Here is an 18,724-nt window from a genome sequence, read left to right as displayed (position 1 = left end):
AATCCCCAAGCCGAGAACTACGTTCAGGCCTCAACGCAGTACTTGCCGAAGTAAACACCATCAGCACAGCCGCGTAAGAAGCCGTACGGCTGCAGTCGCATGCATGGAAGCTGGACATCATATTGAACGGATCGACAGAGGCGCTGGCTTGCCGGATGTTCGTTGGTTGCTCTGCCGTGATCTCATACTTCGCGTTCACCGGTCATCGTGCTAGCGTCATTCCTATGGCATGTGGCTGGCGCTCATCGCTTACGTGCTTTGGAGGCGTCCAATTGGGTTTATACACAACACAACCGGTCGCAGAACGCTAGTGCTAAGAGGAGAAGGACCTTTCCAAGGTTCTGCTGTGCGACAAGAACGATCACACCTGATTATATTGAGCCGGTCGAGGTCGTAGTGACCGCTGCCTGCGCGAGTGAACCTACGTTTTACTTCCTGGGTGAAACTAGGTCGAATTTACTCTGTTTATGGTTCTGGAGGACATTCTACACCAGCGTTGAAGTTGCGACGTGATTGTTCGAGTACGGACTACCCAGGTGTCGTACTGTGACGTACCTTTGGAAGACGAGGAGGAAAGAACACACATCAGAAGTCATGCCGATCGTCAGCGTATACACTGTTAGTGACATCAGTCTCTTCTTGTTTATCGCGTTACGTAGTTGTCCAGATACTAACTGGCAATCAGGGTTTCAAGTTCCGAGTTAATGAAAGCGTTTACATCAAGAATACCACCACCCAAAGCCTTCGTGGGCCTTACCTAATTTCCGAAACTCACGATGGTCCGAAATACACGCTCGAAGATGTCAAAGGAGACTTGGCAGCAGGCGGAAAGAAGTTCGATGAACACGAGTTGGAGCACGCTGGCCTGGATTTTCATGAACACAAGCTGGAAATCAACAAACAAGAGTCAGAGACCACTGATCACGAGTCGGAAAGGATCCGCAAAGGAGAGTTGCAAATTGTCGAATCTGGTTTGACTCCCGCTGTAGAAGAGTTGGATTTCGATGAAACTGAGCCGCATCTTAAAGACCATATATCACCAAATACTTTGCGAGACGACGTCATAGACTCCCTTGGCGACATGAGCAGTCAGAAACAGCCACCAATGTCTGATGATATCGATCAAACTCAGGATAGAAGTGCGACCACGTCGGATACATCTATCCCTGGTAATTCGAGTGGTAGGATTCCCGCCGGAAATATTGCACACGTCGACAGTCAAGATATGTACTCAACGGCCTCCGTTAGAGAAGATACAGAGAAAGATCTCATCGAACGATTTACCCGTCGCTTGGTGGCCGATTTGACAAGCACAGCCATTCTTGAACGCGTAGCCAGTATTCCATTACCGGAACTCGAAGCCTTACTGAAAGCATTTGCGGGGCGACTTCACGAGGAGTCTACAGCTCCGTTTGGATGGAAAGCATCCGTAGATCTATGTCGGGAGAGCGGGTGAGTTCTGAGACCATGCCCAAAGTCGATAACTTACAATCTTCTCGGATAGTTACTAGTAATTCATGAGCTTACACATACTTTGCAGAACGATCATCAACGCTATTACATGGATCGAGCCTCTGATTAGAGATGAACCGAAGGAACCGTCAGCGGAAGAAGACTCACCGGAGGATACTCCGACACGTGATTCATTCTTCGAGGATCAAAGCAATGTCAGCGACGGGCCAGATGCCGCAGAACTATCGCGATTCGACCATGATCCAGGCGCGCAGGTAATCCCACCCGGCTCAAAGAGCTACAAAGAGTTCATATCGGAATCACAAGCGTATCGTTGGCTTCTTTTGAAGCTACAAACCGAAGCAGAAGTCCACTATCCCGGTCAACACACTAAATGTGATATCGGCCAAAAGATACTTAACGAATCTCTTCAATCGATGAGCAGTCAGAGACCAATGCCAGCCGTTCATATGAGTATTGTTGTCGATTGGGAGCTGGCAAATTACATCAAGTCGCTACACCTGTCGCTCTCTGAAGACATTTGGGATCATGTACTGTGTTTGACGGGGTCAGACAGTGATCTTCAAGCTGTCACTGTGGCCACATATCTACGTATGACATGGCCACTCACGGGTGAACGTCTGGGAGGTATGCTGCTGAAGCTCTTGCAATGCCAGTCAGATCGTGCATGCTCATGTATGTATTGCCTAAACTCCTGCGTCTCGTATACTGATGCAGGGCAGACGAACTCTCGTCCACACTCTTTGTTGAGTTTAATATCATTTCCACTGGTCACTGGCAAATATGGGTTCATGGCGGCCCATACACGGTGTCTGAGTTCGCAGAACAGATCGCATGGCTAGCAACCACGTTACGGCTGTCGCCAAAACAGGAAACACTGGTGGTGCTGTCACCGCAACTGTCGATCTTGCCAAGAGAAACACCAAACGAACAAGACATAAAGGAAGTTACGATATGGAGTGAGCTCGCGTTCAACATCAATGACAACGATAACACAGGCACTTCGAGTGAAGGCACTTGCTGGACTCAGTTGTTTACGAACCCTGTCTTGGTCAGCGGCTATCCTATCCTCCGAAAGTTTACACCAGCTGCTGGTCTTGAGACATCATTGGACATCATGGCGGGCCTTGTGAAAGCCCACCAGGTAGTTAGTCTCGAGAACAGAATTGTGATGAAAGGCTTCAGTTCATTAGTAGTTGCTTCTGCAATTGATGGCGCTTTCATACGGTGGCATGTTTTCACAAGCGGGAAACTCGGCGAACGCATATCTTATTTCGACCCTCGGGTAGAGAAGTCGGTTACAAACGAGGCTAACGTGCCTCTGATCAGCTCATTGAGTAGCTTTCGTCACATCATAGGATGGTGCTCAAAAGTGACAAGCTTTTGTGGTAAGTTGGGCGCCGGCGGTGCGGTTCATCTCCCAAAACGATTTTGACATTTGATTAGGACATCCTCAGGCTACGCTCGACGTTTTAGCATCTGGTTCCAATCCATCCCCTGCGCACAGCGTCATCGAACGTGGATACATTGAATTCGGTAATTATGTCATAGCCGGACTGAGCGGGCAATTCAATCAGCACGAGCCACCAGTGTCTTCTGGACGAATGTATGATTATCCTGAGCTACTTGATTGGGTTACTCAACAGTTTGTGGTGTTTTACGACGTAAAAGACCATCGGGCTTGGCTAGTAGACGGAGCTTCTGCACTACTCCACCTCGTGCGAATCTCTTTGTATCTAGACAAGACCGAACTCAAGCTCACACATGACTGGGTGTACGAGGAAGACAAGCTGAAAGAAGACTGAGAAAGCTGCAGTGGACGCGATGCAGCGATGTCAACACTGAAGAAGTGGAAAAACCGAGACTTGAACGTATACGTTAGAAACCAGACCTTCTACGAAGACGGCCAGCCTGTCAACGAGTTCTCTAAGTTCGGAAACAGAGTGGACAGGATAATACATACGCTTGAGCTTGTCATCGAACACCAAAACCGGGTGAAAGACGGGATAGAAGTCCCTCATACTGTCGATACTCGGAAAGGCATCGTGGGCTTCGATATCCGAGACATTATCAAATCCCATCGTAAGTTCCGCTCTCGCGTTGAGCGTATTAGCTCACCGGATAAGGGTTGGGTCGATCTTCTGCCTGCTTTAGGCATACTTACGATACTTGGGAATAATTTCGGAGACGTCCTATGCCCTTCCGATCCTGATGCATGTTGCTCTGCATGGCGATCTGTTCCTAAGGATCAGAATTATCTGGCGGCTTCCGTTTCAACGCTTGCACTGTTGCTAGAGCACCTACAGCAGTCGAGTCCTGAGTTGGGCATTGGAGAATTCACGTCCGAGCTTTCTTGGAGGTCACCTTGCAAGCCTTTCGAGTCTTGCCAGTGCATCAAGGGCAAGCACGTCGAAGGATCAGCTCATCACGACCCGGGCCAATACATTGTGTCCAGTTCGCGGTGGCATCAGATTAGGCTGAAAGAGGCGAAGCCTTGTGATGTTTCACTTTTGGAAGGAACCGGCGCTGTTGTATTCGCCAACATCACAAGTCTGGGTAGTCGCCCTAAAGCTCATAATGTAGAGGCGACTGCGAACGCTCCCCAAGAACCCTCGGCGGGCCTTGTGACGAACGGAAACCACCAGAGCTCACCAGACCCAGCTAGCCAGTCGACCACAGATCAATCGTTAGGCTCGACGGATCCAACAGAAACAAGCCTACAGGTTGCGGGCCCCGCATTGAACAGCGGCGATGAAAGCTTGCCAGTATCAGCTAGCCAGCCGGCCTCAGCTCAGTCATCGAGATCCATGAAACCAACGCAAGCAAGTATACGGAACGCAGGCTCAACCAGCTCTGGAGATCAGACTAGGACTCATAAAGACCAGGGTACATTCGCCAGGCTGAGAGAAAAGTGCAAGGGTAAATGGACACGAATAACGTTTGATCTGGCTCGAAAACGCGCAAACACCTGACCTAACTGACCATGGTTTCGGAACAAAAGACGCCAATGTTTGCCTCAAGGAGTCAGGATGGTTCTTGAAACCGTAAGGTGAAGTGAACGATGTCATGTAGCACAACATTAAAATCTCATAGTCGCTCTCTTCGAATAGTGGGGATCATGTTGAAAACGCTCGGCTCTTTGTGTTTGAAGTATCCGTTAGACAAGCGGTCTGGTCCGGGTCGTGTCGAAAATCTGCATTGTGTTGAGATTGCGGATGTTTCCGATGACGTAATTGCCGCCAGTAGGATGCGGTGTCTTCCTGATCACAGAAGCGTAAGGTCTGTGTACTGTCGCAGCTCAAAGATGATGTGAAATGTTAAGGTGATGCATGTGCGCGACAAAATCCAAAGGATGGCGGCCGGCGGTGTGGAGCGAAGTGAAGATGAAGCATCGCAATTGCTGTTTGTGGACGTGCAAAAAGGGGACTACCGACAGGGATTATCGATAGCGAGGCAACAACGATGCGGTTGTTCGGAACAACAAAGTCTTGCGACTTCAATCCTATTGCTCCTCTTTCAATGCGTCTCTTGCGATTGTCGCTCTCACATAATACGACACTTGTTTGCAGAAGCGTCAAAGGGCGACGCGCGCTCGTTGTAGACGTGACATCTCCGCAGTCGCGTCTTTGTCTCCATCACCCTCTGTTTACTCACTCCACCACGACTACAATCAGTGCGCTCCCACATATATGAGTCAAATATAACTGTGCACGCATTCGTTACTTGTCGACTTCGCGAACTTCACGTCGACGCCTTGTCAATCGAACGCGCTTACTCCGGCGACTCAACACCTTCGTAACTCAACGCCACCCGGATGGCCACCAAATACGACTCTGTAAAGTGCAAATCATGCGCTAGAGTCCTCGCTGTGGTATCAGCCACTGGGCTTGTACCTACGACCTCGCCTAATGCCTCCCATGCAGGATGCAGCACATGTCAGCGATTTGACTCTCTGTATGACGCGATTAGAGAAGCCGATACTGAATGGACTGTACTCGAAAACAAGCGCGACTCAATTAGTAAATCATTCGCGCGAGACAACCACAAGCGGGCTCATATGGAGTTCGATAACTGGTTGATGACCGTTGAAGCACCAGGACCAGCAAGAGACGCGCAAAATGAACACCCCGAGGACAAGGACCATGGAGGAGGGGACTTTATCAACGACGACAAACAAGATATAGCTGGTCCCAAGCGTCGAAGATCACACTCGCCTACTACCCAGCGGTCTGGAGAATCATCCGATACAGCACCACATGGACAGCAAGGCATGTCGCTGTCTCTCAGGCCATCGCCTAAACGATCGCACAGCTCATCAGCCTCGATATCACGCAAGCGACTCAAATTTTCCGATTCAGTCGAGTTCCATGAGAATTACAGGACCAGTGAGCAGTATCACCGACCGAGCGAAACGTACGCGCGAGGGAGAAATGCGCCGCCTGAGGGTTCCGAGTACATGGACACTAGTGGATCGGGTCTGACCTTCCTGAAGTTCACCGGTATGAAGAAAGTTGGCGCCAAATGGGTTGAGCTGAGCGAGGAAGAGCTTGCAAAGCAGAGCGAAAAAGCAAAGACTTGGGCACAGCTGCGGAAACTCGCAACTGCAGGGAAACCGCAAGCTGATACACCGGAGGCCGATGCAGAAGTAGAGGTGAGGCAGGATGACGATGCTCCTCAAGATGCTCGTGCAGCAAGACTTGCACGAAGAGCTAAGGGAACAAGCGCGGAATCAGTGCAAGCTCGGGGCACGACAAGTAGACGGGGCCGGGGCACCCTGCGAAAAGGGAAACAACCATCGCTTGTCAGTGCAGTGGATGATGTCCCAGAGACTGCGTGTGACTCTACCCTCGTCTCGAATACCACAACAACAACACATGGAAATGATCATCATTCGGACGGAGATCTAGGTCGGGTGGAGATCATCGCATCTGGAGACGACGGTCTGGAGCGAAGACATGACGCTGTTCCCAGAACAGAAACCACAGCGGCAATGTGCGCCGATCAAGTACGAGACCCAGCCACACCCCACGAGGAGCCCCACAAGGATATGCAAGTGATTAGCGAGGCAATGTGCCAGAGTATTGCAGCTCAGCCAAACACCGGTAGTGTGGAGTCTCAACCAACAGTCGTATCTGGATACGACCAATCGCAACTCGAGCCAAGGAAGAATGCCTTATGCACAGATCATGATGCACCGGAAATTGAGATACCTGAGGCGTCGTCTGGGTCTCGAGTTCTGCGACCGACCTCAGGTAACCTTGAGGATACCGGCATCGCAAGTACGCGAGACCTAGACCATCTCTCAGATGCTCGCCCCAATTCTGAGAAAATTCCGGTGCGAAAGGAGGATGCTGTGCGCGATGACCCTGGAGTGTCAACTCAAAACACGCCTACTGCTGCAGAGAAGGCTATCGCGACAGGAACATCTCTGCAACAGCCATCCGCGGAGCGTGAAGACCTCGTCACGGAGCTGAACACGTCTACATCAGCTGACAACAAGCTCCAAGTGCAGGGTCACTCCAATGTGGACATCGCTAGCGCCACGATACCGCAAGACCCTGATCGCCCTCCTGCAGCCAGAATGCCCACAGAAGAAGCGTAGATCCTCGCAGGGGGGCATGATCGACGAAGCTGGAGACGCTGCGAGTCAATATCTAGGTTAAAGATGCGTCCCACAGAAGGATCCAGCCTCTCTCGTGGCCGTAGAATAACAGAGTAGGGATGGCAGAGGTGGCCTCGTTTGAGCAGGGCCCTTATGTGGGTACTACAGCGTGATTAGCGGCGAGTCCGTGGCGGACACTTGCCGCCGGTCCACAGTTCGGCGTACATGCCGTGCCGCAAGCGCCGCAACTCTTGTGTATGATAGCAGTAATAATTGTCGGTCTGTATACGCCGATGCCTATGCGATTCCTCTGATGGTGTCCTCAAAATGCCATGTGTGTCTGTGCGTTGACCACACGAGAGCGATACTGGTACTGTCACTTGTACTTCCATGGAACAGGTGAGGGGGAGGAGCATCATCATGACTCCGCTCCATCGAATGGCTCCTCTAACGCAGCTTCTAACGCATCTTCTATTCCTTCTCGAATGCAGCTAGAGCGCTGGGCTAGAAAACAGCAAAGGACGAGCTAGGTTCTGTGCCCTTCCCGTGGGACCATTACGTCGCATTCGTCTCGAATGTCGCATTCAGGAACATGATGTATTCGAGGAAGACCCACCACCTATGGCCTCAGCTGCACCTCTACCTGACCCAAGCCTCATCCAGAAAACAATTCTCCTTCTCCCAGCGTACGGGATAACGCTATGCCTTTTCGTATCGTGGCGACAACAATTTTCCTCACCGATCAATGCGCAAGTGGAGCGATGACATGGCCCAAAGAAGAAGGATTGATTGCGGCGGAAGGGCCGTTCCAGCTCTGCCGGTGTGCGTAGCCGTAAAACGTACGACTTTTCTTCTTTGTGTATGCTGCGAGATTGCCGATACCCGGTGTTGGCTTAGATCTAAGGTATGGTGTTGATCAATGCTTGGTACTTCAGGCGGCAACTAGCCTTTTTGGGCAGTACATGGGCGGGCTATCACGATGTGGTGATGTGATGTTGTATGTTTTGCGACTGGGTTGAAGAATGAGATTGCGAGAATGATAGAAATTCTCGTAGGGACTTGGAACTGATAGCGAGAGTGAGATGTGAGAATGCGCATTGTTGCATCTTCTTGCGGCTTGAGCTCTGAAACCTTCTGCATCCTACTCTTGCTTGCTTTTTTTGGGTCAGATAACTCCTACGTCGAAGTGACGTTGAAGGCCTAGTCTTGGGGAGAGGACTTGAAGACAGAGATAGTACGAGGCTAGAAGCTGCTACGAAGTACCTAAATTGTGTTCGACAGACTTGAGTGTAGGATTAGGAGTAGAACCTCCTCTTCAGTTTCGGTGTAGCAGTTTTCGGATTCGGGTTCGCATACGTCTTCTCAGCCTTGCCCGCCTTGCTCTTGCCCTACCTAGATCTTCTCGAAGTATGGCAACACATACTGGACACGACACTATCCAACGCCTTCAAATCCAACCTCAACCCTTTGAGAACTTCTCTTGCTTCATGGGTGCGAAGCTCCAATAACCTTAAAGATCCCCATTCCGCCGAACGGCTCGTCGAACTTCGGCAGCGTCCAGCCGCTCGACCGCTGCCGCCTCGCAATATTTTCGGCATCGGCCTGAGACCGGCATATACCGTTATACCAGCTCAACGTCTTCATCATGGCGACAGGAACTGCGCTGCAGCCCAAGGATTGCAAAACGAAAGCTGCACGTGGGGAGCTGCGGAATTCCTTGCAGTGACGTCATGGGACCCCTCGCATCCATGGATGGATCTCACCAACGTCGACAGGGTTATCGTGTGACCGTCTCGTCAATACTTTCCAGGTATCAAGCGGCGCGATTTACCTTTGCACCCACATCCCACGTCTCAGATACCGGGGGAGGGGATGTTTTCCCTCGAGGGTGAAGATTGCCCCCCTCAAGGTTCGGTCTTACTAGAGTATGTCATGCATGCCCACGGTTGATTCCGTGACAACGGCGAAAACACTATGAGCCCGCGACATTCCACCCACTCCCCTACCCCGGCCCGGTTCCAAGCACATGTCAACAGGACAAAACATTTTTGGCTGACGCACGCACGGTCCTCCGGTTCCATCGTTCCGTCGGATAGATCTTTCCAACCAGCTAACTGGGATTCAGGGACCCGCCAATTTACTTACCGCGACCCCAAGATCAACACCCCTCATCAAATCATCGATTTGCGATGACATCGCCACCCCAGTCGCAGACTCAGACCGAGGTTGGCCGCTCTCTCTGCCAACAAGGTCGGCGATAACAGCTTGCGGTTGATACGAAACGACCTCAGCCTGCCCGCGAAGGTGTAATGGATATTGGCAGTCGGCTAAATCGGAAGCAGGTAGCCATTAGCGCGACAACGTGTTTCTCAACACCACCAGGGCAAGCGGGATGTGGAGGGGTGGCTGGTAAAGCTCAGACCGGCTACCGTGGCCGTCGTATCGCACGCTGTCGACAGCGCCCAGCGTTGCGGCGGTCAGTGAAAGCGAGAGCTGAGGCAAGATGCGACATGAACCGAGGCGCTCAACAGCATACTTTGATCCGCGTACACAGCCTCGTGTCTAGTTCTCAAAGGCCATTCGGTTTCCAGACTGCATTTTGAATTCGACTATCGGCAAATGCCTGCATGGGCCATCGAGATGCCGTGGGGGATTGCAAAAGCTGGTATCGGCGATGGATCGGCAGCAAGCATAGTGAGTACTCTGGAGCAAGTGCAACTATCAATTGCTTGGACAATGTCTTAGCTCGAGCCCAACCACGAGGTATGCACGTTGCCATGCATCAAACTATCTCGTGCATTCTTCCACATACGGCCTAACAGGGTGCTGAGACACCTTGCGCGAGCGTCTTGACCTACTGTTCCGTTGGCCGAGCTAGAGATTACTAGCGGATTGAAACTCCTGTCACACTTTGGAACGAAGTTTACGCAAGATTATTCGAGACATATCACAGGACTAGGATGCGATGGCTATTTCGGCTGTACAGAGGTCCGCAAACAATCATCTCAAAGCTCAAAGCAGTAGATCCATACGTCATAATCAGACCACAAATCTCACACCTACTTTACGCGTGTTGCGTTCCATCGCCCAACTCACGGCAAAACCCCGGAGCCGCAGGTGCTGGCCCCCAAAAGGGGAATCCGGTGATCCCTACACCATCAGCCTGCCCGCGCACTAACGAAATGCATGAAAACCTGCAGTAGCGTGCACTACGCGCCGTTAAGCCTCACTAACCTGCAGCAGGAAATCTTCGAGAAGCCCTTGTATCCTATCCTTCGCTTATCCATGGTTTTCATGGCTACGCCATCGTGCATAGTGGGAGCGGTGTCTTGCTTGCATGTGCATAGGTGCCGTAGCTGCAGCTTTAAGATTAGGAGACCTGGGAGACGCAGCCACCGTCCGGTCAGGTCAAACATCGACCAGCTAGCGTAGTCACAGCGTTGCGGTGTACAAGATGCATAATCTTCACGCTGTAAACGCGCCGTGGGACGCCCACAGTGCTCGTCGGCCATACTTTACACAGCGAAGGATTCAAGGTGCATGAGAGTGATGTCATGGAGGCAGTTCCCGCTCGCCAGCCAGCAAACGCGTGCATATTCAAGGCGTGGAGTTATTGTGCATCATCAGACTACCAAGCATCCTCCACAAAAGCACCCCGCCAAGACACCGAGCAGGGATACCCTGATGCTAAAGCCCCGACTCGTTACGAGGCACGCACGCACCTCGTCTGTTCCCGTCCCAGGCGTTTCCTCTAGGGACCAAACTCTAAACCACGTTTCTCTATTCGCCGAGAGAATATCACCAGAGAACGCGTCCGAAGCGATCAGCGACGCCTGCCACCAACCTCACAATTACGTGTCTTGTGACAGCAACCGCATCACGGATTGCCTAACAAGGTGACGGATAAGGTGACCTGTGATATAACGATCTTCGTTGCGCCGAAGCACCGCCACATAGGACCGCGGGCAAAGTCTCCGATTAGCAAATTGGAGCACAACAACCATGGGTGTCTCAGACATTGCCAAGGTATAGCACGCATGTATTCAGGCGTGCGTCATACATCGCCAATCCATGCTCGAGCAAATTGGGCCGCCGTGATTGCAAAGAAGTAGGCCAATATATGCAGGGCTCTCGATTGTGTCTCGCGCGTAAGTAGCCATCCGGTCGCGAACCGGATCCGCACTGGCGGCGAAGGCGGAAAAGTGGGGGTTCAGATGAGACTTGCGCTCGTGGTCAAACACCGACCGGTGTAGCAGCGTTTGCTAGACAACCACAAGTCTGTCTTCTGGAAGGAAAACTCGTGCGTATAGTTGAAAGTGGAGGAGCTAGAATCGTAGTTTACAAAGTGGGTATGGGGTACGGATCAAGCTACCCGGGTAGAACGGCACAGGCGGTAGCGGTCAAAGGGTTCAGCTTCGAAATGATGTTGTCATGTTGTTTGGTGCATCGTGACTATAGGGTAGGGTTGAGCGAGTTTGCAGGTCACACGTGCAGACAAGATACGTGGGCAAGTAAATTGGTGTAGAGCCTGATAAGCTTCTGTGGTGATTTTGTATATGTGTTATCTAGATTGGAAGGGGCTAATACCGCAATCCTGATTTCTTCTAGCTATCTAACCTTCTTTCTACACGTCTCTTGAGTAATCTGAAGCTTGCAGCCCGTGCGGTCGCATTGCAGCAGACCGTCCGATCATCGGCGCTGCGCTCAAAGAGGCCTGGCAACATGTGTCGGCTTGGAATGACAGTTCGTGTTGCTCTAGTCTTCCGATAGTTCCCGCACCATGGACAAGGGCCAGGCGCACGCTAGTGGCTCCTCGTAGCAGGTACTCTGCATCCCAGACTAAGCTGTCGGGAGGTACCTAGACTCATGGCTGAAGCTGACAGCAGGCTGGCGGCGGGCTTGCTAAGGGCCCAGGGGACAAAGTTTGTGGCTGGTTGGATGCCTCCAAGTGGAGTGCTCATGGTACCAGGCCCTCTGATTCTTCGCCTTGCCACTGCTCGAATAGCTGGCGCACGCGGTAGTCGGTCGCCCAACCAATGTCCGACTCAATGTCTCGTAGGAGATGTAATACGACTTGGCGCTCTCGAGCATCGCTGAGGCACTGACCCGCAGTGAACAGGGGCTGCACAGAGTGGATCCGGACCGCTTCATCTGACCGAGCGAGCGAAATGCCAACAATTTCGCGGCTGTGCTTCTGGCACATGGCCAGAACGGACTGGTACGAGTTCATGCGTGCGACGACGGTGCTGCGCCCCTGGGTGGACTCGTGTGGCTTGTTCATGAACAGGAGAATCTGCGACATGTGGTATGTCTGCATCGTCGAGGCGCACATGGGAATCGAGTACCAGACCTCTGCAAACATGGAGGCATTATCGTTGTTGAACATCGGTCCGGACGTTTGGGCGGGTGCCACCCTGGCAGAAGGTTTGAAAGTCACCGGTAGTCCGTCGTGCCACACCTGGAACTGCTTGCGGAGACTAAACCAGTAATCCAGAAGGGTCCGCTGAGGAACGCCAGCCCAACTCATGCCGGCTTCGTTTGAGACTTCGTCTCCCGCAGCCATGAAGTTGACTAGCTTGGCCATGAGCCAGACCAGGGCGTTGCAGATGAGGTCTTCCCTCATCACCTTCTCCTCGTCGGGGTAACCGGTTGCTGTCGTGTTGCTAGGCATTATGTAGCCTCGCTCGTCGATCATGAGGCCAGCCTCTCTCCACAGCGTCAAGTCATCGGTGTCTAGCCTTGTGTTTGTCTTGTTGATGAAGGCTGCGAGCATGTCTTGTCTGGCAATGTTCCAGAACGTTGCTCGCCGAGCTTTTGATGTGAAGTTGAAGTTTGCGGATGGCATCGATGATGTGGGTGTTGGTAGTTGTAATGGCATAACATGCTCTTGTGAAAGGACAAGGAGGGACTTTGCACCATTCAGGTGCTTCGCCCAATCCGAAACGGAAGTGTCTAAGAACTCATAGACACAGAGAATAGCAGAGGCGGCCAACAGTTCGTCGGTGTTTGCTACGAATGAGGTGTTGCTGGAAGTTCGTCGTCGTTTGTGTGCTGGTCCGTCGTAGGCGGAGTTTTGCTGTCTTTGCTCGCACTCTGACTCGTCGGGAGAGGAGGCGACGTCCATCTTGAGAGCGTGCAACAGTAGTGACACAGCAGTATCATAGTATACCGCTGCCTTGTGCTTCCAGTCGACCAGTGGTGCCTCGGGGTACTGCTCCATCCTAGCTTGACGCGTTACACTGCCTCCCATAACAGGCTTACGACCCTGAACACGAGCAAGAGCCTTCGCCGCACAGGCAACAGCTGCGTACTTGAGTAATGGGTTGTCACGCGCCTGTACGGGGACGTAAGACGCGAAGTAAGTGCCAAGGTCGAATAGGTCCATCCAGTAACCGGGGCCTTCTGAGAACCACCGGAGAAGGAACGCGATTTCGTGGTCATCTTGAGTGGACATGCTGACGTCCGAGCGAGGTGGTGATCGCCGTGAGCTTGATATCGAAACTGAGCGGTGCATGTGGTCGGCCGAGTCGTACGGTGAGTTGAGGCGAGGGTCTATGGGCGGCGACGCTGTGGAAGCTGGGAATTCCATCACGGGATGTATTCTTCGGTTGCATAATGATAGAGGAGGCGAGAGTGGGGTGCCTACAACAGATGCGGGTGGTGACTGCATCAGTGGTGGTAGACTTTCTAGGTCGGGGGTATAACAGAAAGGAACGCTGGTAGGAGGCATCTCGGGCCCCATGCTCGATGGTGTGCTGGTAACTGAATGGAAGTTGCTGTGTGTGCGCCATGAAGGCAAAGAGCGAGCCTCGAATGGGCCAGGCGACTCCATGGAAGCTGTCGACATTGTGTCAAAGTCGGGTGTCCCGGGATCCAGGTACGGGTTGGTGGTGTTGATGAAGGTGACTGGGTAAGGCATTAGCCAAGCTACATGGGTTACGTGAGACAGGACCTACCATGCTTGGGGATATCCATCCAGATGGCGTCCTCATCGAATGTGTTTTTGTAGGCGTAGAAGCCCTTCAGCGAGTTCTCGTCCCCTGAGTCTTCGCCGTTCATGGAGGCATTGTGTTGGTGGCGAAAGACGATGCCTGAGGATGGAATGCATTCTCTTGAGGCCTTGGTGCATTGTCCGCACACGGGCTTCTTCTCATCACACTTCAGCTTCCGCTGACGGCAAGTGAGACTGCGGGAGGCGTCAGTGGGCGACGACGTGGAAAGACAGGTCGACATACCATCCGGTTCGTGATCGCATTTCAACGTAGTTCAATCGTGTGGGTCTTGATGCGAAAAGCTTAAGATATCATAGCCTCGAGCCGAGGGAAGTGGGTAAGAAAAAGCATCCACATGAGTCGGAGAGAGCTGCCCTATATCTATACCAGTATGTCGCGGGCGATAAAGCGTTTGATACTCGATGGTTAGATGCGGGGTCTAGCATGGGTTCGCGCCAGTTGCGGATCCACCGTCACCATGAGCAAGGTTACGAAAATCGACGAAAGGCTTGCTCCTGGGCTAGTGCAGTAATCTGAATCGCGCTCGCGTTGCTCAATTTAGCTGGTGTGTGAGAAGCCAGACCTCAGTGTAAGGAACTAACCTGGGCCCGCCGCGCCCACGCCAGGTCGCGTCAAGCGCCGCAGTCAGCCGAGCCATGGCCGAGTTGCTATGCATACACCACTTGCAGACGCTGCAGACGTGCGCTGGGGGAAGACTAGCCGGATTATGGACGCTAACTTGCCACTGAATTTAAACTTTTCTCCTGGTCGCTGCGCGTTCGGCTAAGGATGCAGGTCGGCCCTTCTACCTGGACTACCAACGCATTAGGGGCGGTTTTCCCTGTCTTCGCAGCCGGAACTTCACTTCCTACGACCCCGCCAAGAAGCATAATAACCTATGGGAAATGTCGGAATAACCTCCACGACCTGAGCGAGCTTTGACGATAAGGCGCTGGAAGCGTTAACAGCGGCAGCGCGATGAACCTCTCTCATCATCGCATTTCCCAATCTTCGATGAGCACGCAAGCATCGGATGCTGGTGCGGCCGCCTTCACCGCCGCCCACCCGTCCACCCGTGCGCGCTTACGGTTATTGCAAGGGCTGTCGCTATTGCGACACCTTCTGCTTCTTCTTGGGACGTTCTGGTACCGCCTCGCCGGCGTCACTCTCCGCATCTTCCATTTCAGCATCGCTGTCGGACCCGCTGCTCTGATGGTCGGAGTCAAATTCCTCGCCAACCTCCGATTCCGAATCGGCCTGGAAGTCCTCGTCGACACTTTCGTCATCTTCGTCGGCGCTACCGCGGTTCGCTGGAGCTCCATCGTCACTGGACGCGAGGTCTTCGTCTTGGAGAGCAGCTGCCAGAATGGCTCCAGACTATATCGTTGCGTCAGCACGTCTCGAGCAAAAGGGACAATGTTACTTACGTCGTCCGCCATCTCGTTCTTAGTCTTGATGCCCTTTGCACGGAAAAAGTTCTCGAGTGGCTGTTGCTCCTCACTACTTGGTGTTAGCTCAGCTTTTCGGGTTGTGGAAGTAAACTGACCGATTGATGTTCGAGAACTGATGTTCAGCCATGCCGTTCTTCATGCTGAAAGTGATATCAAATGTGCGGCTGGCGGCCATGGCTCCACCAACACGCGACATAGTCACAGAGGCAATGTTGTCCATGCTGATATATGTCGCAGGCTTAGGGATGAACATGAAGGCCTTGTCGAGGCAGAACAGATGACCCTCGTTGGCCTTGATGGAACACTTGACACCCGACTGCTCGTGGTGGCTGATGAAGTCGCGAGACGGCCTGGTGATGCGCTTCCCACTGAGTCCCCTGAAGATATCTGCCACAACTGTAGCAATCGGGGCTTCATAGTGCGACTGAAGCTTGTCCTTGTACTTGTCCTCCAAAAGGTCTCCCTTCATGTTGAGGTCGAGATTAACTTCCTCATCGCGCTTGAACTGCATTACGAGGAATGGGTATCGCGTCTGACCCTGGCGGAGGGGAGGATCGAGACCGACGGTGATCAAAGTGTGCATGTCGTCGGGTTTTGGCAAAACCATGAACTTCTTGACCGAGTCGAACTGAATCTTGTAGTCGTATGTTTTACCGCGTAACCGGAAGGAGCTCTCGTACATGTCGATATCGAATCGACCTCTGCCAATGGGTCAGTACTTCTTCCAAAACTACAGATGCGAGTGCCATACCTGGGAGTGAGATGTAGGATGTCCAAGAAAGTGGCAAATGTGTCACCAGCGACTTCTCCAATCTCGGCCTTCTCCATCAGCGTCTCGTAGAACAGGTTGGCGGCATTGGTCTCCTCGACGTCCTCAGCCCCAGAGGCGTCCTCGCCGTCCTCTGTCTTCTCCTTCTTCGACGCAGTACCGGGTATGTAGAAGCGCATCTCGACAAGCTGGTCGCGGGCGCCTGCCGACTTCTTGCCTCTGAACCTTGCGCCTCCCAGATTTCCGTTTGCGCCAGCGTCGCCATCGGCAGGCAACGAGAAGTCGACGGCGACTTCGTTCTTGCCCGCCAAGTTCGTGTTGGACACTTCGGTGTAGGGGACTTCGAAGGCGGGGCGGTTGGCTACGTTGAAGGTGAGTTCGGCCTTCCCAAAGTCGGCCTTTCCCCAGTTCCAGCCACGCAGCGCATGCTCCCGGTTGTCCAGCCCGATGCCGTACCAAGTCTTGAAGACTTTGGAGACGCGGTCGAAATCCTCCTGCTTGAAGCCATCGAGTTGTATCACGCCGTCGTTGCGCGAGAGAATCTTGACTTCGTATCCGCGTGATGCTCGGCTCCACTGCGCTTGCTGGATCTGTGACTGGTCGCAAGTGTAGGTTTCGCCGTTTGCGGGCTTCCAGCCAAAGCCAGAGTCGGAGAATCGAGTCGCGCCAGGCTTCCGCGAAAGGTTGAGGTAGATGTCGTTGAACGCCTCCCTGCGCTGTGTTAGCTTCGCCTGTCAGGTCTGTCGCGGACTTTGATTTCTTACATGTTTGCGGTCGCGTCAGAATATTGTAATACTTGTGAAGCAAGACGACCACGGTAATGGGGAGTTGAAGGCGCGACGGAGGGAAGTCGTTACCGGCAAGTTGGTGCTCTCACTTCGTAAACGCGCTGTTTGCTTACCTAAATCCGCTAGTTGCAGATCGCACGTGATAGCGCGATTTCCCTCGCGTCTTATGCAACCAACTTCACTTGCTACTTCCATCTCCATGATGATGGCACGGGTACCAGAGAGTCATTGCCAGTCTTGCCTGGAGTTTTCAGCTCTTTTGTCCCCCCTAAATGCATTCGCTACTCCTCATCGATCGAAGTAGGCTGCACCTGAACAAGCTCTTCCCACATTAAGCAACCGCGAATCCTTCATTCAGCTGTATCATGAGTTCTCCTGGTGTCATTGGTGCTCGATACCGCGACCCAGATCATCTTGCTCGTCGACAGTTCGAACGCATGAGCTCCTTTCTACTATCATTACGCTTCCAATATTCACGATCGCTTCATGTCTTTGAGGCATATGATGTAAGCGTAGATACTGCGATTTTTATTCCTGGATCGACACAACCCGAGACAAGCTATGAATTCTTCGCCCGGGTCGTTGAGCGGTGTTTTCACCAGCGCGCTACAGCTTTTCAAATGACTGGCCAACGTCAAGGAAATACTGCCGCCTCAGCGCCTCTGTCCAAGCAAGCCATCCCGCGAACCATCATACCTTGCGCATTTCGCCTTACAATCGACTATCCGCACCTGATCGCGCCAAATCGCTTGACTTGTCCATGGTTCAAAGGACTAGACTCTGCTTCGCCACAGAGATCAGGCTCCTTCAGTCTGAAGACAGCATATTATCGATTCATAGTTTTGTAGTCCGTATCGCAAATGTCAATGGCAGCAAAATTGGTCAACCGTTGTTCACCCTCTTCTTCGAATCAGTTTGTCCTATCAGTTTGATAAGGTTGAGTCATTTGCTGAAGGTTTCACATCACGAACTGGATCGTCGACCTGTTCTGGACTGTTCACTGCTTGTGGCAACATGCCACGTCAATTGCGGCTATGCATCCCCTCTAGACTACGGACCGCAGCTCATTTCGCCTCAAAGCTAATGTCATCACATGTTTCTAGCTGCATCACCTTTCCCTATCTCCAGCCAACAATCCACTTGTTTCGTCGCGCACAAGGAGTTTAACTTTAGGAAGGATGGATACTGCCTCGCATGTGTACGCTCTGGTCATCAGTGTCCATTTCTCAAGGTCGCAGTCATTGAGTTTAGACTGACCACTGCGCTGAAACCTTCAATCACTTGCGTCAACGTGAATATGCAATCTCATCACTTCGGCTGCGGAGCGTCTAAACGCCCTGTACACTAGCTCCTGAGCTGAGCTGTTTAGACGGAAGTTTGAAGACTTCGTAAGTGACGCATGCTGAACTCGGTCCGGCTGTACCTGACGCAACTCATCCCTATCTGGCCTTTGGAAGAACGAGGTCTGATTCGTTGAATTCATCAAGACGTTACAGATACGTCGTTTCAATGAAGCGGCTTGGGTTCTGGTCGATGGATACATGGACTGTAATATCCCTGGGCGTACGTGTGCACGCCACTAGAATGCACGAGATTAACCGGATCAACGCACCCTTCGATTACATACAATGCTCTTCCAGCCCCCACAG

The 18,724-nt window shown here is 52.4% G+C and overlaps 5 protein-coding genes across 5 annotated transcripts; 3 read left to right on the top strand and 2 right to left on the bottom strand.

Annotated features, from left to right (window-relative positions):
* Positions 1-594: 594 nt before the first annotated feature.
* J4E86_007396 (uncharacterized protein) lies at positions 595-3,278 on the top strand (the record flags this gene model as incomplete). The annotated part of the gene is made up of 5 exons (XM_051447916.1): positions 595-618; positions 686-1,452; positions 1,541-2,148; positions 2,196-2,657; positions 3,214-3,278. 5 exons carry the CDS (start codon positions 595-597, stop codon positions 3,276-3,278), a joined length of 1,926 nt encoding a protein of 641 aa, XP_051300854.1.
* A 27-nt stretch (positions 3,279-3,305) lies between these two features.
* J4E86_007395 (uncharacterized protein) lies at positions 3,306-4,445 on the top strand (the record flags this gene model as incomplete). Its single annotated transcript, XM_051447915.1, has 1 exon — positions 3,306-4,445. One exon carries the CDS (start codon positions 3,306-3,308, stop codon positions 4,443-4,445), a length of 1,140 nt encoding a protein of 379 aa, XP_051300853.1.
* An 842-nt stretch (positions 4,446-5,287) lies between these two features.
* J4E86_007394 (uncharacterized protein) lies at positions 5,288-7,075 on the top strand (the record flags this gene model as incomplete). Its single annotated transcript, XM_051447914.1, has 1 exon — positions 5,288-7,075. The coding sequence occupies one exon, from the start codon at positions 5,288-5,290 to the stop codon at positions 7,073-7,075; it is 1,788 nt and encodes a 595-aa protein (XP_051300852.1).
* Positions 7,076-12,032: 4,957 nt separating this feature from the next.
* AMTR1 (Transcription activator amtr1) lies at positions 12,033-14,134 on the bottom strand (the record flags this gene model as incomplete). Its single annotated transcript, XM_051447913.1, has 2 exons — positions 12,033-13,981; positions 14,032-14,134. The coding sequence occupies 2 exons, from the start codon at positions 14,132-14,134 to the stop codon at positions 12,033-12,035; spliced, it is 2,052 nt and encodes a 683-aa protein (XP_051300851.1).
* A 1,040-nt stretch (positions 14,135-15,174) lies between these two features.
* POB3 (FACT complex subunit) lies at positions 15,175-17,837 on the bottom strand (the record flags this gene model as incomplete). The annotated part of the gene is made up of 5 exons (XM_051447912.1): positions 15,175-15,444; positions 15,495-15,567; positions 15,614-16,219; positions 16,270-16,998; positions 17,791-17,837. The coding sequence occupies 5 exons, from the start codon at positions 17,835-17,837 to the stop codon at positions 15,175-15,177; spliced, it is 1,725 nt and encodes a 574-aa protein (XP_051300850.1).
* Between the last annotated feature and the right edge of the window lie 887 nt (positions 17,838-18,724).

Source organism: Alternaria arbusti (assembly GCF_024043155.1).
Source record: "Alternaria arbusti strain BMP 1465 chromosome Unknown scaffold_10, whole genome shotgun sequence".
Classification (NCBI taxonomy): domain Eukaryota; kingdom Fungi; phylum Ascomycota; class Dothideomycetes; order Pleosporales; family Pleosporaceae; genus Alternaria; species Alternaria arbusti.
This window is presented reverse-complemented; position numbering and strand designations above follow the sequence as displayed.